Consider the following 27411-nt stretch of genomic DNA (forward strand, 5'->3'; position numbering starts at 1 on the left):
AAAATTATTGTCCTTTATGTCAGACCCTTACACTGATTTGTTTGGTTGTTGTATAACGCCGCACTCAACTATATTCAAGCTATATGACGGCGGCTTGTAAAAATCGAGTCTGAACAAGACAATCAAGTGATTGATATTACGAGCAATGATTGACGCCGTCTGGGCACACTGACATGCTATTAACCAGGTCCCCGAGTCTGATTACCAGTCGCCTCTTTCCACCAGCAAGGTTGCAAAACCCAAAGTTTGTTATATGCTGAAGTCTTTGATTGAGAAACTATTATATTATTTAGCAATATGTATGATATCAAATATACCTGGTTTGTATTTGATATACCGTTATTGTGTTCGTCATAGAACTGACTTTGTGAATATCGAAAAGACATAAAGAAAATCGTCAGGTATGAATTAACAGAGCCAAAATCGTCAAGAACATCAAGCTTCGTTTTTCCTCAATATGCTTCTTGAAACCGAAGTCAGCATAAGGGGTTGACCAAATCAAATCAAACGCATTATAGCTTTCCGAAGCGACAGAAATTGCAAATTGTCGCCAACGACCTAAATTCAATTTGTCACATCACCAAAAAATTCATTCTTCCTCCATGAAACTCCTTGCAGTTCAACTTAATACTATTTTTAACCACCATTTTCTCTTCCGAAATATCCTATTTAAATAACTCCTGACTATTAAACTATTCTTCATATCAATTTATATTCTCTAGGAATTGGAGTACTGGGTAAGGATGAGATATATGGATGAACAACTTCTTTATTACTATTAGGAGCCACGTTTCGGTGTAGGTTCTAACACCATTATCAAGATAGTGATAACGGTGTTAAAACCTACACTGAAACGTCGCTCCTAATTGTAATAAAGACGTTGTTCATCCATATCTCTTATCCTTACTCAATTTATATTCATATAAATATATAGTGCAATCCACATGAACTACCGGGAAATGAAAGTATACAGTTGAAAATTGGACAAAACCATCATAACGTTACAAGGCTGAGAACCATCGCCGCAACACTGCAAACATCAGGTCGAAAAACATAACTATGATACCAGTTTCCCAAACATGACCATCGAATCCCCAGTTTGTGTCACTCCTCGTGGTTGCTGGAGATTGAAGTGAGATGGAATGAAGTGTGGTGAAACTGGATCCAAGTAGCGTTCAACATTATTTCATTCATATATCAACATAGATACAGTGTGTGTGTAGCTGCTTGCACCTGTCAGGACTTATCAGAGTCTATGGTGCTAGGCAGTCGAAATGCCATGTCGCAGTTTAACATAGATACCCCACTCAGACATCAAATTATTTCTTCTCTTTACAATCGACCAATTATATACTCAAACCTTTTCAGCAGATAGGTCAGCAGAACCATTTTTTCAGCACACCTTGTTGAAAAACATAAAATAAGAATAAACGTATAATGTTCCAGGATTTATCGAGTCCGATTTAGCAACCCTTATTCTTGCCCAAAAAATCCACGATATCTCATTTCCTACTACAAATTGATTGCAAATTCCGTGTCTATAAATTGTGTATTTTCATTGCATGTTGCAATCTTAAACAGGACGCTCTGGTCATTATTGAATTACACTTGTGGATCAATATGTATTGATTTTGTACCAATGTCGGTCTGATTTCTTTTAGCGTTGATAGTTGTTTCGATTTAACACAACTAACTGACATATTCTTAGCTGAACCAAAGACTATTGATCCCTGCGAGGCAAATGGTAGTACCCGATCTTCGTAGAGAACTTGAAGGCAGTCATCGAGCGATAAACAAAAACTGGAAGACCTGAAGTAACAGTGAGTGAGTATGGATTTACGCCGCTTTTAGCAATATTCCAGCAATATCACGGCGGGGGACACCACAAATGGGCTTCACACAGTGTACCCATGTCGGGAATCGAACCCGGGTCTTCGGGGTGACGAGCGAACGCTTTAACCACTAGGCTACCCGACCGCCCCCCTGAAGTAACACGTGACCGAAATACCACATAGTGGAATTACCGTTATGCACACGTCAGCAGTGTCAACCGTCAGTTAAGACATATACGAATCAATATAAACTTTCTACGGATAACTTAATGTTTGAAGATTTCAATTTTGTCTGGTATTTGTTTAGGATTAAAAGCGACAGTACCCTAAAGTATCCATATTCATATGAAATCTCTGCCAAAATTAGAGTCGATTGTACGATTCCGACTATATCATAGATGTGTATGTGATTCACTGTCAAACAGTGATGATGCCAGGTGTTCGCGTAAAGGTGAACATATCCTGCCCCGCCGCTGGTTCACTGGACATGATGGATTCTCTGAAAAATGTAAATTTTTTGTTCGGCTCTTTTATTCAGAGAATAAGATGATGACAATTAACGCGGACCGTAACATTATTCTGTTTCAAACAAACTCAAATATTTTTGCAATATAAAGATTCACTTTGGCAATTTAAACAAATATGATTTTTTGGACAGAAACATGTATTTTCGTTCTTAATGTTTATATAGAAAACCAAAAATCATGAACAATCATGAAATTGTGACAAATGTATTAACAAAAGTACCCATGGAGTCCACATCCGCCCCATAATGACATTTGTACTAAATTAGTACAGTGAATAACATTTTATGTTTTAATCAAACAAAATCTTTGATATATTTCGCTGCAATCTTAGTTTATACCAATTCTGATTATTTTCGCGTATCCCGAGCCAGGGCGACATTTTTGGGCTGTCCTCAAATTAAATATATAAAAAATTGTTCCCACTGATGTCTGTAAAAACCCAAAGAAACAAAAGATGAAGTTTAATGTTTTGGCAAACCATAGTATTAAATAATACATTTTATGTTACATGTTATGTTATACCTTTTTAAAAAAATAAAAACCCATTCATGCTGAGAGCAAAATACATATGCCTCATTAAGGATCTTTCAGAACTTTGAACTGTCAAACATTAAACGACTGTCATTCTTCACAAATCGTTGACAAATCACGTTTCCAAAACCATAACCATTACTGTCCCACAAAGGACATTTCTCTTGCATGAATTCATTATTCATGAAAGAGTTTGGGTTTAGTTGGAAACATTTTATATCTACGAGAGGCCTCAGACAAGGTCGTGCTACAGGTCATTGACTTTTTACGAAACTGTTTAAATCAATACCGAGTGTGGTCATCTAATCCAAATCCCTACAAAATAGAACCCTTAGCTTCTTTATTCCCTATGATTGGGCAATTTACCGTGGTGGCTTTTGCAAGGAAGAGATGAGCTGTTTCCAAAGCTGAAATTAAATACTCAACTCTCTGTTTCAGCAATCAAACGCGAAAGCCGGGGGTGTAATCGGGAATAGCTAGGGAGTGATCATTGTCGACACTTGTAATATCTGTTTACTCGTTGAATGATAAAATCTGATTTGTTTGCGATTTCAATTAACCACTGGAACTCCCCAAGACCATGACGAAGACAGGGAGGAGGTGGATCAGATTCATTTCCAATGCGTTTCCGGGCGAATCAATTGCTTGATTTTAGATTAGGGGCGAATTTGGAAGGACAGTGACAAAGGCGGAAGAGAATCGACCGTGTGATGCATTGTGGGAAGGTTCAGCCTGCCGTCATTTCAAGTTACTTTGAGAGTTCATTTTTGTTCTGCAGTGTGTAATTAGGAGAACAGAGGCATGAATGTTTGAGATTGCTTTGAAATGTTCGTGTGTGCCGTATTGTTATCTGGTAGAAATGCCAGAAGAAATAACTTTACGTGAGAATCTGAATATGACTGAGATTGATGTAAGGCATTGTAAACGGAGTCTGGTACTCGATGGATCATCGTAAACGCGAAATATATGTATACAATGCTTATTTATTGTTTTTAACGCGACGTTAAACAACAAATTCTATGTCACTGAGCCTTTAACTTATCCAGACAAACCAGTGATTGATGTTATGAGCATCGCGCCACGTCAACGGGTACTATGAAAAGTATGCTCGGGTAAAAAGTGAATGTGCTTCAAACATTAATGTCAGGATGTCCAGCTTACCTGAATGTTTGGCTCATGAGTGACAGATGGAACTTGGAATGTCATGTCCTGAGTATTCTGCATAACCTGTGTTGCTCGTTGTCACCTGTGTGTCCAGACCGCCTAGTGGATAGAGCCGCTGCACGAAAGGCGGAATGTCGGTGGTTCCATTCCCGGTCGGTTATGCCATTAGAGGCGCGATGGGATAGCCTAGTAGTTACGGCGTTCGCTAGTCACGTGTTCGCTTCCCCATTTCTTGTGTCCCCCGCCGTGATATGTCTGGAATATTGATAAAAGTGGCGTAACACCCAACTCACTCACTCGTTAAAAGATGGTACTTTTTGATACCGTGTCTGGCGCTCGGCATTAAGGGAATAAAACGCTCTTAACACACATTATACACGCTCAATAATACATAATGTTCGCTCAAATAATGTTCAAAGTCTGAAAGGTAACCCAGGCATTTTGTGGTTTTGTTGCCAGGTGACCACAATAGGATAGTTTAAACATCGATTTCTGTCACATTTCACAAAAAAAAAAACATTATGAAAAATACAGAATCTGAAATTTGTTCTCATCCCGTGTTTCGAAGAAAACGCTTCGTTGCTTTCCTCTTTTCGTTCCAAATCGTCGGGACCATATACGTTGATATGATCCAAGAGCCATGATCAAGCACACACAATTGACGGACAAACAGACAATTCATTCAACAGGAAAACACACATTAATATAGCATGATAAATCACGCATGCTGAAAAAATAAGTATTCAGGTGTTTCTTAATTTGTAGGCTTTTGCTGAGAACACTCCCATAGATCATGATGGACAATATTAATTGAGCTTTATCGAACATGACGTTTGCCCACCCATATTATGAAGGACAAGATTAATTGAGCTTCATTGAACATGACGTTTGCCCAATAAAGCTGACCACGGTGCGTTTGTTCTGAAATATCCCTTAAGGATGTAAAAGCAGGATCTTATAGAGGCAGGCGACACAAGTGCATTTCTATCTCAGTGCTATCCCTTGGGCGCGTTGGTCATCGAGTTTCATTGGTATTTTACTATGACCCTTGTTAACATCGTCAGTCGTGTCGCCTTACGTCTCTTGGACTGAGTGAATCAAAACGAGGCTTGGAGTACCAAAACGAGGACCAATGCCCTGGGGCACAGATCAAGGAGTTGCCGTCTACAGAAACACGTGGAAACAATGCCGTCGACACAAGCGTCATCCCCAGAAACATCACCCTTCGAAGAGTCGCATAGAAATGTCGACAGCGCACCTCAGCATTATGTTAAGATCACTTTCATCGATCTCATTTCTATCTTCTCTCCTGAAGAGTTATTATCCAAGGGACATAATTAAAGCCAAGCGGCTGAAAGGCAGGAAAAGAAATACGCAAAGAAATACTTGAATTCATTGGTGTGATGCAGGGCCATTCTCAGGTCTGGCTTCTTTTGTTGATATAATCGATTTGTCGATTACAAATCGATAACGTCAGATTTAAGTGATCGGGTTAAATCATTAAAACTAGGTACAGATATTTACAAGTGTTTTCTGATGAAGTCGTCCTGTTTAGGTAAATATAATATAAAAGGTCAACGCCAGAGGATATCAAGTCTCGATTATCCGCCGAAACAGACACCATTGAGCGTAAAAGTCAAATTAGGGGTGAATATTATATGAACGGATCACAGAAAATCTGTGAGGTGTTCGCAAAAAAGGGTACTATAAGCATGTTGTGCACTACCAGCAGCACACGCCACTCACACAATTTGCATCAAAAAGTAAGTGTTTGTTTGTTACCTGACGCAGCACAGCGGTACTCCAGCCAGTAAACAAACCGGACAATTGCAATCAAGTGATGGACAAAAAAATCGAATGACACGACAGCGCATTTACTGGTTTTGTTGAAACTATTTCCGATATGGTAATTTTGAATTACGTCTCCTGTATACAAGACTTAGTGCAGAGTTTCTGCTGCCAACAAGTAAGGAAACATGTTTAAGAAATAGAGTCGTTTTGCAACACAATCGAGCGCAGGTTCAATGTCTCGATCCAAATATTTCTTTTGTAGTGTACCCATTGTAGTAAGCGCGTCTCGAAGAGACATGGGCTCCCAGTGATGATGGGGATTGGATGTCACTTAAACATTTTCTGGTCTCGGAGAACATATGGAACATTCAGTGATGATAGTGGGATAGGATGTTCCCTTGAGACATCTTTCTTTTGTTTTACGACCTACGATGTCACATAATCATTTGCTTGTTTCGGAGACCATATGGCACATTCATTGGTATGATTAGACTATAGGATGTTCGCTTCGAGACATCTTTCTTTTGTTTTACGACCTAGGATGTCACTCAATCATTTTCTTGTCTCGGAGAACATATGGCAAATTCAGTTATGATAGTGGGATAGTATGTTCGCTTGAGACATCTTTCTTTTGTTTTACGACCTAGGCTGTCACTTAATCATTTGCTTGTTTCGGAGACCATATGGCACATTCATTGGTATGATTAGACTATAGGATGTTTGCTTGAGACATCTTTCTTTTGTTGTACGACCTAGGATGTCACTTAATCATTTGCTTGTTTCGGAGACCATATGGCACATTCAGTGGTATGATTAGACTATAGGATGTTTGCTTGAGACATCTTTCTTTTGTTTTACGACCTAGGATGTCACTTAATCATTTGCTTGTTTCGGAGACCATATGGCACATTCATTGGTATGATTAGACTATAGGATGTTCGCTTCGAGACATCTTTCTTTTGTTTTACGACCTAGGATGTCACTTAATCATTTGCTTGTTTCGGAGACCATATGGCACATTCAGTGGTATAATTAGACTATAGGATGTTCGCTTGAGACATCTTTTTTTTTTTTTACGACCTAGGATGTCAACGTATTGTTTGAGCTATTCTTTTTAAATGCGAGTGCGGGATGGCATTGTGCGCCTGTCTTCCTATAAGGTCAAAACTTGTAAAACAAAGGTCATTAACCAGTCAAATGAACGAAAGCCAATAACTGGCAATGCGGTTTATATTGTTTCTTCATTTTTAAAAACAAATTCTAGTTGTCAAAGATAAGACAAATACCTCGTGCTTTCAGTTCACCTATCACAGATTTATCCCATTGCATTATGCGACGAGTGAACACGGTGTAAAACTATAGACAACCGTAACTGCACGGAATGATAATTTTCGTATTAACGAGTTCCGTTCTGTCGAGGGTCCGTTGTATGGGGATTTACAGGTGCGGTGATGTCAGTAGGGTTCAGTGTCGCGTTCAGGATTATTGCACTTATACAGCGATGTCCGTGTTATGTGTGGCTGCTAGTACCAGCCCTGACTAATGCTGATATTATAGTGCTAGCTCACTGATATACCATGCCGCAGTCTAACATGGATGCCCCACTCAGACACAGTATACTGACTCCGAGCCGGCCAGTCCTTGTTTAGCCCCTTAATGGCGAGCGCCAGACACGGTAATAACAACTACCATATTTCAACGTATTTTGGTATGACACGGCCGGTGATCGAACCACCGCCCTTCTGCTCTACGGGCCGACACTCTATCCTCTAGACCACGGGATTGGTCGTATCTTACAGCATTGGTGGCAACAGCTTTGAGTTATAAAAGATAAATCTCTTGCAAACTAAATCTAACCTGATAGCTTAAACTGACGTATTTCTAAATGTACAGACCTTCAGTTGCCACGGCAACTGAGAAAATTTAACAAAGGCCTAAAGACAAAACGTAACCGCCCATCCTAATTCTTCCATGTCATTACACAACCAATGTGTTCATGAATATTAAATTTAGATCTCTTCCTGGAAAGTAGGAAAGACAGCAGTCACTTCATATGGAGATTTACCACCATCGGCGATTTACAATACCAATTTAGGAGCAAAATTGCAATGTTAAATTACCCCGTTTCTATCGCAGACACGAACACGAACTTTCAAACAAAATACTAGTTGTATCAATTTTTTCCATTTTCTAAAAGAAAATTTTAAAGATTGTTGGAACGGAGCTGCGAGACATCCGCATCTTTTTGATTAGAGTCCCCTTTATAAAATGCACACAATTCCTAATATGTATTAACGTAATGTTTTTTCTCAAAAAGTAGCAAACGCTTCACATTTCGGCCTAAATGCATCGATTTGGCATCAATCTAAGCTATGAAATTCTGAATAATCTCATACAAGATACCTCTGGGTATGAATGATAATCGAGGCTATCTGATCGTTCCCTACGCGGCCATCAATTAGTAAAATATGGCTTTAGTGACCCACGAAACGGTGTGCTTCTTCTCCAAGTGATTATGAGAAATTGAATCCAATTCCCGCGAGATTTACAAGAGCTTTCATCAGATGTAAACAAGTCTTGTGGAAAAACGTTCGTTTTTTCATATTTTTATTTTCATTCATGTACTTTATAACGAATTTGTGTCGAGGCGATTTGTCTCTTCCCGGTTCAGAATTCATACGTGTTAGTTCTCCGGCGTTACCGACGGCATTCGTAATGTCGTTGCCATGAAGGAAGCGGTAACGCGTTAAACAACGTTTGTTGCCTTGAAGGTTGTCACAGCATTTGACTTTGATTTATTTAAAAGTCGCAATGGTTATGACTGTTGGAACCATAGATAGGATTATTGGTGCATTGCAGGCATGAATGGTCCTCTATCCTCATGGTTAGAACAGGTCATAAGAGACGAATGAATGGATCGGGTGGTCAGGCTCCTTGTTTACTATGTCAATCATTGAACTGGCTGGCCCACAACTGATTACCTACAGACTGGCGTCGCCTCACTAGAATATTGTTGAATGCGCGTTAAACAAAAAATAGAAAACAGTTGTTTTCGCGGATGCACTGGTAAAGCGAGACATACATGTAAACCACCAAAGGTCAGCATTAAGTAAATCCATTTTTTAGTTCAGTAATCCTTTACGATATCCACAGCTTACGACAAAGCTCCACATATCCCTGTGTGATTACTCCAGGAATTGAGGAGTTCAAGTAAAATAAAAGTAATTTACAAGCTTATGTTAAAAGAAATGCCACCGTGTGACCGAGCGCCGCCATTCGCTGTGCAGCGTTCCGTCCCTTGGGCACGCCAGAAACCTATGATTGTGGGTTCGAAACCCGGTTCGCCTCGATTATGTTTCTAGGTTTGTCAGCACATTACCCATGGTTTTCACCAAAGTGGTAAACGTCTGACACCTGCATCACTTTTCTGCCGCATTAAGCTGACACGCCGTGGTATAACATCAATAATGTTCAAAGCGGCGTAAAAATCTAACTCACTCCCTTCGTGACCGAATAGACCCTAAGTCATGTAATTACGGTGGATTGGATGTCACACCCATGTGGAGGATCGTGCTATCAACCGCTGGTTTGACTGGCTGAGCACACTCACTCACTCACAACCCGTGCTGATTCCAGGCATGAATATACAGGTTCCTAGCAGCCTATGCTTGTAAGAGATGTCAGCCACTGGTTTGACTGGCCGAACACACTCACTCACTCACTCACAACCCGTGGTGATTCCGGGCATGAATACACAGGTTCCTAGCAGCCTATGCTTGCAAGAGGTGTCTAAACGGATCGTATGGCCATGTTCACTGACCTTATCATGGGTCGATGATCATGAGTGATTTGTATCATTTAATGTCTGAATGCCTGACACTTTCTATGGATAGCAACTTCATTTGTACTTTGTCAAGACGTTTCAGAGCTACCTCTTGCTTCTACTTCATCACCTGTTTTCCTGATGAAGGAGCAGGAAGTAGCTCTGACACATCGTGACAAAGACTAAAAGAAGTTGCTATCCATAAAAAGTGTCATGTATTCATGTTCTTCCAACTTCTAAATGCATATCAAAGACTTCATTTAATGTCTGGAACAAACAAACTAGTGATTGACATTTTTACCAGCGGGTATGATGACATGCAATCAACTACTGCACCGTTCACTGTTCACCTGTTCACTGTGTCCAACCAGAAGTGGTTGCTGGTGACCTATCCCAACTCGGAATCTCCGAGAGGTGAGGTGAAATGGGGTTTAACGTCGCGTCCAAGATTATCGCACTTATATAGCGTGTGGTGTGTGTGGCTGCTTGTACTAGTCCGGACTAATGCCGATTTATAGTGCTAGCCCACTGATATACCACGCCGCAGTTTAACATGAATACCCCACTCAGACACAGTACAGACTCCGAGGCGACCAGTCCTTGTTTTAGCCCAGCGCCAGACAGGGTAACAACAAGTACCATCTTTTAATGTATTTTAGTATGACGCGGCCGGGGATCGAACCCCTGACATTCCGCTCTCCGGGCGGACGCTCTACCACTAGACCACGGAGGCGGTCCTTAACGAGGTGACATTGGTATGACTGAAACGATAGATGTACGTTTTCAACGCCTTTCTTAAAAAATATATGGCAAGTTAGCGGGCCTTGCGATTAAATATTAAAACACGTACACCGACAAACCTTCTGTACCATATATAAATGAAACAAGCCGTTTGTTTCAAGGCGTGCTCGATGTCACTGGAGTTAATTCATACATATTCACGACAGACGATAAGTTCATTTCCTTCCTAATTGCCAAGTGGAGACAAGACCTCATTTCCTGCGGTAGAGAGTAAACATTTGTCAGATATTTTTAGTTGCAAACATTTATGGTGACTAATCATTAAATTATTGATATTGGCTGCCAATTTAAGTGACAAGGTATCGGCGGGTTTAGTTTAGTCCATAAGGTATTCGATCAAATTATTTGATTACCAACGCATGCGGTACGATCTTGTGTGTGAATTTACGCCGCTTTTAGCAATGGTCCAGCCATGGTTTGGATGTATGTTTGTTGTTTCACACCGCAATCTGCATTGTTCAAACTATTGGTAAACGTGTCTGGACCAGACAATCCAGTGACCGAACATCGATCCACGCAATTGGGATACGATGATATGCATCAACCAAGTCACCGAGCCTGACCACCCGATCCCGTTAGTCATCTCTTATGACAAGCATGGCTAGCTAACCCGGGTCTACAGTCATGGTAGGGACACATTACGGGAACGCTAGCGCGTTAACCACGAGGCTACGGTACATCCCTCATATAAGACTGTTTGGTTCACGGATCTTTTCAGAATTCTGTTTGCGGACGCATTTTTTAGATTAAAACATCAGGAACCACAGGAAATTGCTTGAAAGACGCTTGACATTGTTGTCATGCAATTAGCATTATCAATTATGCTGTCATTTTAAATTTTCAGTCGGCCGAGTTGGATTTCATGCCATATGTTTATCAGTTTATAAAGGATTATGAGGGTTAATACAGACAATGATGGGTCGAGTATTAAAAATTCATTTTAAAATGTCATTTTTATTTTCCGTCGGATGTTTTACTGTTGTCGTAAACATGGGAAAAAGTAAACATCCGGGCAAAAGAAAATATACACTTGAAAACTGGATTTGCCACTGAAGACTGTTTTATTCTGATTGGTCAAAAAAAGATTAAAATAAGGTTTCTTATACCATTCGATACCTCAAAAGTAGCATGACTTCTTAAACACAAAAACCTCGCGTAGGAAAACATCAATCAAATCAATAGCCTACACATCACAGCACACAACAGCGGTCGCCGATAACATTTAGAGTTTACACGTTCAATATCTGAACAACAGCTTATCGAACATGATGAAATCTATTTAAGAACACACAGAGTAAGCAAAGCACTAATCACTTTGTCAGGCCCACACGACCATCGGTCACAAACATGAGCAGTCTCTCAACCTCTCTCGTGTCGTACGTCTACAGATAAAAACGATGGTATTCAGGCATTTCGGTGTTTCCGTCGTCATCGGTGGTGTGCCACCAGGGTCATTTCCACCAGTAAATCATCACGTTAATGGTGAACAAAAGTAATAATAGGGGATGTCCTCTAGGCTCATTCAATTTGTAGAAAGCACTGTCACACCAAAGAACTATTTTGGCAGCCATGGTCAGTGAAGAGTAACGAAAGTAGGTCAACTTCAGCCATGTCGAATAGGTATTACTGTTACTGGGTAGTTATTTCAAACCGATTACTGAATAAGTACAACTTCCAAATAACTAAAACACTGTGATTTAATAGGTTATTTGAGAAATATATTTGTTCAGCGTTTTAAGCCACAACCCCAACAATGGAAGATGTCATGTTGATTTCAAAAAATTACTTAGATTGAGTCTGAGTAGGGCAAATATGCAACAGGTTGCGATCGATGTGTATCAAAGACCCTGCGTGTATTTGAGGCCAACCATGTCTTCGAGACCCAGCGTTTAAGTAGAGAACCCTCCAAATTCGTGTATTTGAGACCCGACCTGTCCCGACGCATCAGTGACACAAATTATGTCCGATGCAATTCCCTATTTTGATTTGTACCGTATGTTCTCATGATTTTTTAGATGAACAATTGACTTGCCTTTGCGTGTGTGTATGACGTGTGCCACCGTTGGGTCAGGATAAGCTCATCTTTTCTCAATCTGGTATCATCACTACCATCGATATTTGACAGTGATTCATAAACACATGCTCATGATATAGTCGGCATCATACAATCGAGTTTTCTTTTGGCAGAGATTTTTGATGAATATGAAAGGGTTTTGTCGCTTTTTTTAGAGACCAGGGCCTATTTGGAACTTATACGGTATATTAGTTTGATGGGAGACAAGTGCTTCATATCGATCGCTTCTATTTGTCAGCAGCATCCCGGCAAGAACTTACACGTTTCTCCATCTCAAGGAACCATCTTTGATTAATGAAAGGCTACGGTCGAGTCTACAGACCACATAAAAAAATAGAAGAACAAAAGGAAAAATAATATGGCTGAACGGTCTACAATGTATACGTCCTCAGCTTCACAAGGTATACGAAGTTCAAATAAATCACCTTGTTCTTTGTTCGTTTGAAATCCTACTCACCTCAGCAAGGGTAATTTCAGTAATGTATTGGTTACCAACTGAAGATAATTCCTGGGTATCGATAGACGACAAGGACAAAAGGTTTCAGTATGTATTACATTTACTCCTTAAAAAATCAATGATAACATTGAAGTACAAACCGTCTTCACTGCTTTTCACTCCCATGACAATGAAGCAGCTGTTGGGACATCAGTCGCAAGATGGGCAGAGGCGGTTTTTGAGACACAGATTGACATTCTATCCCAAATGAAAATATTTGAAAAAAATACAACTTAACAAATTGCTGATTAGACAGTAACCATAGCAACTGGTCTGTATTGTTGTTTTTGGCAACGACCATTACTCGATTGAGTAATGTCATGGTCCGCATGAAGGCGATTTGGACGGATTCGTTGAACCCAATTTCTCAAAATATCCGAAAAAGAATGAAATTTTAGAATAGTTCCCCCACAGCCCTGCCGTCCTATTCCCACATTGCCGCACTGAAAAGGGGGATTGATAATGTAGGGGATGTAACTCTTAAAACTGTCATTAAAAGAAACACACAAAGTAGTATTTTTCTTCCGTTTCATTTTTCTTAAAACCACCCGGACATTCATTTAAAGAATCTATTTAAGTGTATATTGTTTTTAATCCCATTTTTATTTTATTTCGATCACCGATGCTGCTTCTTTAGAACACATCCGTGAACCAAGAATTATAAAAGTCGAGGTTGAATGCAAGGTGGATCAGACATTGATCTAAATTAGCCCACGAGCATTCGCCGAGTGTTCCAGTTCTCAGTTTAAACTTATTTCCGATTCCGAAATTATGACGCACTTGAATCTGTGAATTTAGGTTGGAGGTTTGGGAAAGCAAAATTAAAACTAAAATCAAATTTTGACCTCACTGATTAAAAACAACAACATTTCTATTTTTCATAAATATCATACGTAATGTTCTATGGCACAATTGGCCACTTGACCAACTGACCACTTGACCTTAAGTCCCATCGTATACAACGCAGACTGCATTAACATGATGTGATGACAAGCGGGTAGTCGCAGTTCTCTCTACAAAGTTGGGTCCCTTAAAGTTATAGTTTAAAGATATCGGGACCTTTGGTTAATCTAAATAGCTCACTAAACAAAATTGAATTTTCCTCATAAGTAAATCTGCAATTTGAAATCCTACACGTGTGCCTGTGTTCCATTCCTAGTACAAATAAGGTAATAATTTAAAAGGTTTGGGGAAAATCTGCAAAAGGCGATCGTTCAATTTCAGTTAGGCTATGTTTATCTTATTATTTTCTCAGAAAACTTCAACATAACAGTTATTTAAGTTTCCCATTTTCGAAACAGACACCGTTCTTCATTCCTCTTAACTGTCATCTGGATAGAGACAAAGACGTCAAACGCGACGCCATGGAGTTTAATTGGACCTTTATAATTAACCCCCACAGACTTATTTGCTTTATTATAACAACGTATAGAGTACAACTTAATGAAAAGACGACTTTTGAATACCTTTGAGAGCAGGGTAATTGATTTCTGCTTATTGAGTAGCCATTAAGTTTTTTCTTGGCGAATCTTGTATTCATTGAGGAGAAGTTATTGATTAGCTCATCTGTGCAAAAGTGAAGTTTTAATCACTCTGGCTTTCAAAAGCAGTCACTCTTGGTTTCATTCTCTTGTTGAGAAACATGCGGTTGTTTTTAGAACATGCGTTACAAATATGCTTAGGTAAGAGATTACACAGGGGAAATGGGTTAGCAGTGTATAAATTCAACAATTAACGTGATGATATGTTAAGTATTTGATTTTCATTGTCGCTCGCCTCAGTACTATTATAGCGATTTAATAAAAAACATCTTTCATAATATAATGAAAAACATTACCTCAGGTTTAACCAAAAGAAAGTAAACACTTGAAAACTGGATTTCACCAAAATATTATAAACGTTATTGGGCTGAAAACAGGCGCCGAACTCTGCAAATTTATTTTCAACGTGGAAGGTTCATCATGATATCAACCACATGGACAGAGCTGGAATACCGCTTACTGCGGCGTTAAAAACTCACACAAGCAAAATAAAACGTCAAAGGATCGAGCTCGTGTCTATGCCTAACACATCGAGAAGATAGTCCACGTGCATCAATTACAATCATTTTCAATAATTGAGAAATACTCCTAGTCGCAGAATCGAGTATTAAACTTCTATTGCAAAGTATGTCCACATCACCGATTAGATAAAGTAATAAAACATTATTTTTAATCTGTATGCAAGTCTCTTCCTTGATCTCTTACGTCTGTTTTTATATTGAAAGTGATCTTTCAATGTGTCTTTCCAGATCGAAAGCCATTACTCTTTTCGAGAGGACGCCGTTATATTTTTCAAAACCCGTACCGCTTGTTTGTTTTCGATCTGCAATCCTTATTCAATGTTCACTTTCAATGTCATATCCGTTATATTACAGTGTGTAAAGGTAATGTAAATGTAGACTAAAAAACACAGGCTGTAGACATAAGCCTCTTCAGTGATTCGTACCCACGAGCAGACCATCCTGGCACGAGTAAGGGACGCAACTCTCCACAGCAGAACCTTAGATGAGCAGAACCCGCTTGCTCAAAGCGTCCTTAGCACCACCTGACTTTAACATACAATTGTCGTACCGCTAAAATCGCTTTATAAAATAATATCCCCGGTGGTTGCGATGTCGACACACATATTTGGGTTCAAAAACATTTTGTGTAAATAGCCTATGATCAATTGAAATATGATAAATATGATAAAAAAACTGTTGATGTCTTTACAGATATTTGTACCGAAAGTGTCAGAATTTATGAACTACAATAATTGTATTTCTGAAGTCAATATGATCTTTTTTTCAAGGCCCATCAACGTATGCGACTTGGGTTAAGGGACAGTTTCAAAAACAGAATATGATAATTATGATTCAAGCTTTACGCTCCGGACTACAGTATACAGTATAAAAGTCGTGAAGACAATTTACCCCAACCCCACCCCCCCACCCCCCCCCCCCCCCCCTCCCCCAATTTACGTCCGCTCTGCTCGTAAGATCTGACTGAGTTTTAAATCATGATGTGTAACCCAGCTGATTGTATGTCATCGTAACCTCATGCTATCAACCACTCGATTAATTACTGGACAAAGCGAAAAACATGGAATATTACTGACAAATGTCACTCGTCCAGTGAAGGTCCAGTGCCTCAGAAAGAAGGGCTGGGACGGGAAACTCGGGTACCCGGGTCGGGTGGGTACTGAGTAGGACCCGGGTACCTACAGGACTACCCGGGCACTTGATATATTGTGTGATGGCAAACATTATCTAGAACTCGTTACACCACACTAATGTTCTCATTTCTTTCTGACTATGAACCCATTCCTTCTGACTTTTCATATGGTTGAATACAGATATAACATAATTCAACTTCAGTGTATGAATGACAAGATTGTCTAATACATGTATCTTAATTCGATTTGCCAGGGCTATGAAAAAAATGTTCCCAATCGGACATTTTGACGACATCTCCTGAGACCTACAGTGGGTACCCGGGTAGGGTCGGGTAACAGGGGGGTACCCGGGAATTAGTTTTCGACTCGTCCCAGCCCTATCAGAGAGACAAATTCCCTTGGGACCCCTTGTACAATGAGATATCACTTGCTGTCACTGTTGTAATCCAGATTCGATCATAATACTTGACTGTGGCATTAAACAACATTCACTCACTTACTCAACAAGATAAGAAAATATTCTAGAAGCTTATTGATTGAACAGCGATTCATCAACATGTCATCGCCCCATGGATTCCAATGGTCAGCAACTGCTTCATGCATGTTATTCTGGTCAGTGGATGTGCTTGGTCCTTCGATAGCCAGACTAAAAAGACAAATGGGCATCCTTAAAGACACTGTACAGTCACTTGGTAGTGGTCGTGTACTGGAGATGGAAATATACACAGGAAGGTCACCAACATTGATCTGAGCAGACATTGTTTTGTGAGTGTTATTTTTAACACTGTGTGTTTTTAGTAACTGCTACGATCAATAGTTCCTACTATGTCCGTGTGATCTACCGCCACAACAGCGTTAATTCGCGTCGCTGAAAAGTAAAATTACAGAGGGCGCTGTAAGCATCCTAAGCGTAAAGGACACACAGACACACACCTGCATGCACGTTGCGGCCTAAGTGTAATATTCTTGCACGCGACGTTAAACTCCATTCCACTTTACCTCACCCAAACGTGGGTGAATTCCCTAGATGTGCTGAGAATCCTGTGGGTTTGAATCCACCATTCGCCCACCATACTACTCCATGGCCCCAATATTGTCTCTTCTTTATAACTATGGACACGGGTGGCCCAGTCGTCTTAGGTGCCGCAATTCACTGTAAAGAGTTGCGTTCCTTGGGCACGCCAGAAACGTTTTGAACATGGGTTCGAATCCCGGTTCGTCACGATTATGTTTCTAGGTTTATCAGCACCATAACCGTCATCATAGGTTTCAGCAAAGTGGTAAACGTTTGAGACCTGCATCACTTCGGGCCGTCTTCCCACATTAATCTCAACACGCCCCGTTATAACTGGAATACTGTTAAAGGCAGTGGAAAGCTACACGTAAACATCGCATCATACCGAAAAATTATAAAAGAGGGTACTTGTTGTTTCCCTTCCTGGAGTTGAGCATAACGGGGATAAAACAAGGACTCGTGGGCTCAGAGTCAGTATACTGTGTCTGAGTGGGGTATTCATGTTAAAACTGCAGCATGGTATCTCAGTGGGCGGACACTAGAGAACCGGCATAAGACCGGACTAGTACAAGCAGCTACACACAAACACACGTGCATGCACGTCGCTATGCATTATCGTTGCGACGTCAAATTCTATTTCATCCCTTCCACACTGGCTGTACCCCGTGAAATACAAAACATTTGACACGCGTTTCATAACATCACACACACTGGTCGATCAAAACAGAGGCCACGGGTAAAAAATGTGATAATACCTACCGTTTGAAAAAGAAAATTGTTCCTTTTTGAAGGACGTAATTCGCTATAAATGTCCAAATTAATCAATAATCGCGTTTAGTTCGTTGATGCAATCACTATAAGGAGTTAATACAACTTATACTTATCATTGAGTGATCGTTCAATGCTTTTCTCGCCTCATCGACAATAACTTGTAACATTATCAGTATCAGGTGCTTCATCACGTGCCTGTGACGTCACAAATGTCACGTTCAGAGGACATCGACGCCATTATTCGACGGTAACACATAAAACTTGAACTCACCGCAGATGTGAAATTCCCATGGCCAATACTGTATTATTCTGCGAATATCCTATCATTGACCAAAGCGTCCTAACTTTGAGATGAGTAATAGTCCAGTCTTAATGGCAGCATATTATTATATGAAATTCACATTTCACAATTGCATTGGACTACAGACTCGTTCAGTTGGAACATCATTTCCGTGTTCCATACTCCGTATATCTTGACATCCAAAGAAAGGTGTATATCCTTTGTTTGTTTGTTTTTTAACGCCGCACCGAGCAATATTCCAGCATTATGACGGCGGTCTGTAAATAATCGGGTCTGGACCAGTAAATCTAGTTATTGACATCATGAACATCGAACTAGGCAATTGGGATACGATGACATGTGTCAACGAAGTCAGCGGACTTGACCACCTGATCCCGTTAGTCGCCTCTTACAACAGACCTGCGTGGTCTAGTGGTAGAGCGTCCGCCCGGAGAGCGAAAGTTCCGGGGTTTGATGCCCGGCCGCGTCATACCAAAATACCTTAAAAGATGGTACTTGTTCTTACCCTGTCTGTAAGTGGCTAAAACTGCGGCATGGTATTTCGGTCGGCTCAGAGTCAGTATACTGTGTCTGAGTAGGGTATTCATGTTAAACTGTGGCATGGTATCTCAGTGAGCTAGCACTATAAACCGTCATCAGTCCGGACTAGTACAAGCAGCAACACACACACACACACACACACACACACACACACACACACACACACACACACACACACACACACACACACACACACACGTGCATGCGTTGCTATATAAGTGCAATAATCTTTGACGCGAAGTTAAACCCCATTTCACCTCACCTCACCTCACTTCGCCTTCTACGACAAGCATGTGTTACTGAAGATCTATTCTAACTTCACAGGGGGGTGAATCCTACTTTCGTACTTTCCTTAAAAGACAGTGGTCTAGTGGTGCAAGGGCTCTTTCCGCCGTCTTTTGGGGTCGAATCCCAGATTCTCAAATCTCACATTACGGTACAAATGGTTCCTTTAAATATTAAACTTTTCGTTGAAACAAACTTAATTGTATCACACGACACGATCTCGTAGGTTCAGAAGAACTTGTAACAGAGTTAAATAATTACCTTTGTTTTATCGCTTGATGTGAATTAATAACCATAATCTGAATGGATACTTACTGACAACAAGAGGAGTATTGTTCATGAATACACTTAGACGCCAGGGATGAACAACCCCGCGTGTATTCCGGGAGAGGCATACCTCTGTCTAAACTTTACACCAGTAAGCAATATTCACATTCCAGCTGAAATACGTCAGCCTGGGCAACCATTTGATTTTCAAGGATTGGGGATGAATTTTGAGTTAAGATCACCTTTATATTAATGTATAGGAGCTCAAATATTTATTGCTCAATTATATTTAAAAACATAATAAAATAACGAACTGTATTATGTGGACACAACCATAGTCTTAGTGCTAAGGTCCCTTTGTGTCAGGGGCCCTGCAGCTGGTCCCTAGGGTTTCCTCTTAATGGAAACCTTCAGCTTAACATTTGTAGTCGGAGATCAGAATAGGAGCATACGAAAATACGCGTGTAGAGCGTTTTTATCATTTTCATATTTTCAGATGCAAAATGTGTTTTACTGTGATATTCTTGTCTGCGGAAAAAATACAGCATTCAGACTGATATCTGCCATACAAGTACACCCACAAGGCGATGGAAACACGAAAAATGAAATAACATTTATACAATGTAAAACTAGAAATAACATTTACAAAGCGTGATAAAACATAAATACAACTAAAACGATTGCACTGTAACTGATGTAGAATTTTGAGATAATACATGAAAAAAATAACCATGCCGATATCAAACCATACCGCACGGAGAAATGAGTTATAAATCCGGATTGTGGTTGGGAACTAGGGATGGATAGCACAACAAGAAACTTGAGTCTCGAAGACAATTGTCTCCTCAAGGTATTATGGCAAAACAGGAGGCCAGTGCAGTTATTTGCGTTGAAAGGTTACGAGCGTTGGGACACCACCGCGCGGATCAGAGAGAACTGGAAAGAGGCTTAGAGGCTCCAAAGAGGCTCAGGGACGGTCAGTTGGTATCAAACGATTCGGTTGTGTTTTTGGAAGGCTATGAAGGTAATCTGCAACTGACACGTACCATGCACGCAATCCTTCCAAACGAAATGGGCTTACTTTACAATTTGTTAGCCGTGTCCATTTTGGGGCAGTGGAGGTGATACTTCGTATTTATTTAAAAGGTATTTTTCAGACTGAAGATTGATTAACTGTCCACCATATACAGCTTTATTCGCTCTGTGTTCTTGCAACCATGCTTACCTAGTACATACCCTCCTCCCTCACTCACGCACCCCTCATCACCCCCCCCACCCCCACACCCCACACTCCCGCGCCTTTCCGACGGAAGTTTCAAATGTTAACATTTCTGTCATCGAATACTCAGTCAATGTTTATCGACATGAAAAGGTTAAGAGTAATGTCCCGAAGGACTCCATCTGTACACGGACACTCACCGTCGTGACACAGACATGACTCGCTCTACAACAAGATGACGTCACGCTACAGTGAATGACCTCATACACTTCGGTGAACCCCTAACCCGTCAGCTTAGGTGAAACAGTTTTTTATAATGTTGAAAGGAAACAAGATAAAAAAACAGTATTCATTCTCAGTCAAAGGTAAGACGATTTCTAGGATCCAATCCCAATTTTACATAGTTTTTCAACTAATCGGAACGGAAAATAACTAATATCGAATTGCGCATGCAAATAAATAGAAGAAAATATAGAATATAAAAACTATAATTTTAAAATATAAAAAAAAAGATAGGGCCCGATTTTGTTTCGGTCGGCGACGGGGAAATACGTCATGCTGTGACAGGTTTAATACAGACGGTGGTCTTACCACTGAGACCCTTCACTGAGCATACCCCGTATATATTCTTAAGTGTCAGCCCGGCTGACTCAAACACGTCCCTAAAAATAAGATGTCTCAGATCTTAGACCTAGGTAATTCGAAGACTATGTGAGAATTGAAGGGATAAAATTTCGTCCATGACAACGAGGGCATAAATTTAGGTTCACGCCATCGTGACTTGTTCAATGATACGTTTTATCCTCCAATGTGTGTGATGAGAATAAAAGTCGACTAAGCGGTCAAATGTCTTGCTCTCTTCTACCCCCACACCCCCACACGTGGGTCTACCTTTCATAACGCACCTCATATTTTATATTTAATCAGCAAAGGCCAGAAATCCAGTCTTAAGGACTCCTCAGAGTTGAGTGGAATAAAACGAGGAACGAGCCCAATATTATGTGATAGGATTTGGAAAGACCATTCAATTGTCAGCGGGATTCCGTGTCCGTATTCTCCCGTCTAAGACGCGCAATCAATCAGGGAGAAGATCACTGCCCGAGACAAATATCATTTGAAGACTTCTTATCATTTTGCCGCAGGTTTAAACCCTTTCGAGGAGAAATCGGGCCGGCCGGCGTCCGTATTCCAATTAAGAAGCCAGGATTATTTCGGTTCGTTTCAGTAAGAGCCGATCCAATATTTCAAAGTGACATACGGGAACTTGATGACAAGGTTGCAAGATGGCGGATAAAGCCAAAATGGCGAAGGTCATACTAGCGTTACGCCCTGTACGTTCTTCTACGCTTGATGTATTGAAAATAAAGACACGATTTGGGATAACGATCGTTCCCAGACTGGCCATACGAGCTGGGTGGTTCTAGATAGGGCAATTTATTCCAGTGCGTTTCTTGACGTTTGAAGGACATATCTTAAAGAGCTAGACGTATCGCCTAACACCCATGATGAAGATATTCGGCGCCTTAATAGAATCGTTCAGCTTAATTAATCACAAATGTTACCACTTGGGGTTGTCACAGTTGTGAATAGACGGCAGACAGTACGTGCATAATACACGTCGTGTAGCGGAAACAAAAACACATGTCGATCTCCGTCTTACGTATCGTTCACCTGTACTTTGATCAATGAAAGGGAACGATTTTGACGCTATATTTAATACATGACATGTGACATGTTACTGCAATGCTTGAGTAACCGTTCTTGTTTCTGCTGCTATTATTGTTGGATGTTGTCCCGCTACAGTTACGACTGTTACTACTGCTGCCACTACTACTATTTCTACTACTGCAACTCGTACTACTGGTACTGCTACAGCTGCTACTGCGGCTATTGCAACGAAGACTGCTATTGCTACTATTTTTATTGCTACTGTTGCTACTATTGCTACTACTACTGCTACTATTGCTACAGCTACTATTGCTACTGGTACTGCTTCTGCTTCTTATGATACTACGGTAGCTACTACTACAATAATAAAAGCAACCACCACCACTACTACTACTACTACAATAATAAAAGCAACCACCACCACTACTACTACTACAACAATAATAAAAGCAACCACCACCACTACTACTACTACTACTACTACTACTACTACTACTACTACTACTACTACAACACTAATAAAAGCAACCACCACCACTACTACTACTACACTAATAAAAGCAACCACCACTACTACTACTACTACTACTACTACTACTACTACTTCCACTGCTAACTTTATCGCCATTACTTGCCATGGATTTGTTATTTATATCGCTTAGGTAACTAATTACTATCAAATTGTCATGGGCCTTAAAAATAGTAAAGGTCCTGTATTGAGCCATTTATGGTAAAAATGACCGTTCCAAAATTGACCAGAATCAATAGCGTGTAGCTGCGGAATCCTTGCGAAATCCCCCCGGAAATTCACAATTCCTATGAGCGGAATTTAAGAATTGAGATATCTGTCGTTCACCCAATCAGCGATCACTAATTCAATCATGACCGTACCAGCTGCTCTTAGATGTTCCCTGTGACAATTATTACACAGCGCCCTCACACGAACACAGATCAGTGTAAACATTCATTGAGACAGATGGGCACCAGGCTGACATGTAACAATGTCATGAATCCAGTAAACTGATAGTAGGTATTGCCATTCCAACATATAAATTAAGGCTGTTTATATTTTACTTTCTGTTTACAGAAGTATATCGATCACATACCGGATTTTTGTTTTTATAATAGGCGACATACTTATAAATATCATGAAAAGCATATCAAATTGTGACAGGCGATATCTCCATTTTGACCTTCCGATTCCTAGATTAGTATCTTCCACAGCATGTCGGCTTTCTGTCCAAAATCTAGCAGGCCGTCTGTTTTATTCAGCGTATTTACCAACCCCCGTCGGTCCTAAACTAGCGTCCCGCTTTTTGAAAATATAACAAATCGTATCCAACATTTCGACGCTTGAATATGTTATAGTCGCACTCTTTAACGAAATAGCAATTTTTCCCCTTCGTTACATAATAATCGGGATTCTTTATATTTCAAAGAAGTATGTTCGAAGGTATGTAAGCTCTCAACAGCGATACAGCAACCCGCACACACCGATCATAGCACAATAACGATGTCCGGAGTTTTTGATGTCCGGAATATTGCTGCGTGCGGCGTTAAACAACAAACAAACCTAAACCTTCCTTTATCCCGGTTTATGTTTATGTCTCTTCAAACTATCGGTGTTTAAAACATTTGTGCACAGCGGTAATTGTCAATCTGAGCACGTCTCCCTGTGTCTGTCCTGTTAATTATAAGATCCCGCGTTCCCCAACCAGTCTCAGCTGTGTGTTATCGGTTTCACAAGGAAAACACCGCGCAATTTGTCGAGGAGAGTTTCCTGAATACTTTTTCCTGAGAAACACTAATGTTTTCCTGAAGATTTCTTTCCCGTGTTTCAAAGATCAGCTGTTTAGTTTTGGCAATTCTACCGCGGAAGTGATAGGTTTTTTTTTGTTTCTCGGAGTTTTTCCGTCTCGCCGACTGTTGACAGAGAAGAGAAACAAAGAAGTAACGTACGAGAAATGAGGGCAGTTTGACACTGTACACTGCGACCCCCGCGACCCTGAGACCAGGGAGACCCCGGTTAAAACAATCAGCCCTTTACACCTTGTTTAGGCGACGGGTTCGGTGACTAGGGTGATTGCTTGTGTCGCACTCCAAGGGCATTGGGTGATGATGCTGTTAAACCCTGGTCTGCTTGGACCAGATTCGATTAGTTACAGGCGCCCGTGATATAGCTGGAACATTGCTACCTGCGGTGTAAAGCAACAAACAATCAATTCTAACTCTGTAAATTCCACGTCATCAGGATTTTCATCTTTTAGGAATTTCAGTGTTTGTTTGTGGCCAGAGCTTTCTATGAGGTAATGGGAAACACTATCGGACATTCTGTGAGGTAATGGGAAACACTATCAGACATTCTGTGAGGTAATGGGAAACACTATCGGACATTCTGTGAGGTAATGGGAAACACTATCGGACATTCTGTGAGGTAATAGGGAGCTGTTTCGAGCTTTCTGTAAGTGAGTGAGTGAGTGAGAGTGAGTGAGTATGGTTTTACGCCGCTCTCAGTAATATTCCAGATATATCACGCACGACAGCCTTTAAATAATCGCATTCTATGAGGTCATGAGAAACAGTTTCGGGCATTTTATGAGATCATGGGAAACTATTTCTGGCATTCTATAAGGTCATGGGGAAACAGTAGGAATTTCGGTTTCTAATAACCCTACCACAAAAAGGTTAACACGGAGTATTCAAAACAACAGTAACGGCCTGCACGGCTGATTCCGTCAAACTTATCGTGCATCTCTCGATTAAATGGGATTCCAAACGGAAGAGACTTTCCATAGCCCGTGGGAATTCTGTCATACAATCTCGGCCATATATTAGACTTTGTCCAATTATTTTTCAAAGCGTAGTCTGGAATGGAAGTCGACATTTTGAAACCAGTGCCATGTAAAACTCGACAAAACAGCTTTCTAGTTGTTTATTGTCGACCGCTAGTAGGTCTTTTCATTGGTTGGTCAAAGTACGAAAGGTCAATCTGACGTGACCTGTCTTGGGATATGAGGGCTTTGTGAACACTAATAGAACACTAAAATCTGATTTAGATGAGATTGTTACGGGCATATCGTATCAGGAGTATATTAATTATTAACAATTATCCCCTGTGTTTCAGGTAAAGAGATGGTGGACTATATCGCAGACTACCTGCAGGATATACGCAGTCGTCGTGTGTTCCCCGACGTCTCCCCTGGGTATATGACGACGTTGGTGCCGTCCTCTGCCCCAGAACATGGCGAGAAGTGGGAGGACGTCTTCAAGGACATCGAGAGGGTCATCATGCCCGGGGTTCGTATTGTTTGTTTGTTTGTTTGTTTGTTTAACGCCGCACTCAGCAATATCCCAGCTATATGATGGCGGTCTGTAAATAATCGAGTCTGGACCAGACAATCCAGTGATTGACATCACGAGCATCGATCCATGCAATTGGGATCGATGGCATGCATCAACCAAGTCAGCGAGCCTGACCACCCGATCCCGTTAGTCGCCTTTTACGACAAGCACAGTCGCCTTTTATGGCAAGCATGGGTTGCTGAAGACCTATTCTACCCCGGATCTTCGTGGCCTGTATAATACAATCGAGTCTCGAATACACAAAGATCCACGCATTCAACCAAATTACCTTGTCTGGCCAGCAGTTTGTAATTAATGCATGAGCAAGTTGGGCACAACGCCGTGTTAGCAGTGCCATATGAACATGAATGTTTTTGTCCGCTGCAGCAATATCCGAGCTTATCACGGCGACCTGTAAATAATCTTGACCATACATAAAAGTGATTGATATCATTAATTCATAAATTGTGACTACACATTCCTGATTAGTCAGCAAGCAATACCATCCGGACCGTCTCCGTGGTCTAGTGGACAGAACGTCTGACCGGAGAGGAGAAGGTCAGTTATACCAAAATATCCAAAGATGGTACTTGTTGTTACCCCGCCTGGCGCGTGACATTTAAGGGAGAAAACAAGAACTGGTCGGCTCGGGGTGAGTGTACTGTGTCTGAGTAAGGCATCAATATTAAACTGCGGCAGAGAATATCTCATGGGCTAGCGCTAGCACTGAAACATTATATCAATTACTTGACTGTCTAGTCCAAACTCGATTTTTTACAGACCCGTCAAATAGCTGGAGTGAGTGAGTGAGTTTGGTTGAGCGCCGCTTTTAACAGTATTCCAGTCATATCACGGCGTGTCAGCTTAATGTGGTAGGAAAGCCCGAAGTGATGCAGGTCTCAGACGTTTACCACTTCGGTGAAACCCACGAGCACGGGTATGGTGCTGACAAACCTAGAAACATAATCGGGGCGAACCGGGATTCGAACCCACAATCATAGGTTTCTGGCGCGCCTAAGGGACGCAACTCTGCACAACGAATCGCGGCGCCTTAGACGACTGGGCCACCCGCGCCCTCCATATAACTGGAACATTGCTGAGTGCGGCGTTAAACAACAAACCAACTTTTCGCTTTACCTCAACCCGCCATACCATATATCGGTATTAGTCGGCTCGACCGATGGGATAATAGTGCGCTAGGCATCCGTCCAGGAATTCCCACAGGGTAAACTACAGGGTAAGCCGCTTTGAGCCATATTTCATTCATGAATCACTGCTTCTCATCTTACTGTTTGTGAAATACTGAAGTAATAAAGACGAGATTTGTAGATGCGCACTACTATTGTAAATGGTAAGTGCTGCTATCATAAAAGGTTGCTAATCAGAGCAAGCAGCTCCTTACGCAGCCAGGGTACGCAACTCTGCACAGCCAATGAGGCCACTGGGTCATCCTCGCCTCCCAGAACATGCCGCAAGGAAAAATATGATATGTCTCAAACATTTATCGATGCCAAATATATTTGAAGCCACATTTATTTTTGTCCGAGTGATTTATTTGTCGAGGTCCCCCCAAGAGGATAGCTAATGAAATAGGCCCCCGTATCGAGACAGTATCATTGCCATGGTAAACATATTGTCGTCTGCTTGACTTGACAGAGAAGGCCTCAATGAAATCTTCATCAATATATTGTTTGGAAACAAGCTTACAAAGAAAACAGCGCTGATATGAAGGAGATTTGTATAATGCTTAGATGACAAGGAAATCTAGA

The 27411-nt window shown here is 40.9% G+C and overlaps 1 protein-coding gene across 1 annotated transcript in view; it reads left to right on the forward strand.

Annotated features, from left to right (window-relative positions):
• Positions 1–27411, forward strand: part of LOC139460612 (aromatic-L-amino-acid decarboxylase-like) — a 98833-nt gene that overhangs the window by 45481 nt on the left and 25941 nt on the right. Inside the window, exon 2 of the mRNA XM_071242078.1 lies at positions 25425–25597. Coding sequence (XP_071098179.1) covers positions 25425–25597 — 173 coding nt within the window. The remainder of the gene's footprint in view (positions 1–25424; positions 25598–27411) is intronic.

The sequence above is a fragment of the Haliotis cracherodii genome, unplaced genomic scaffold, assembly GCF_022045235.1.
Source record: "Haliotis cracherodii isolate W230 unplaced genomic scaffold, xgHalCrac1.p SCAF_14, whole genome shotgun sequence".
Lineage (NCBI taxonomy): Eukaryota > Metazoa > Mollusca > Gastropoda > Lepetellida > Haliotidae > Haliotis > Haliotis cracherodii.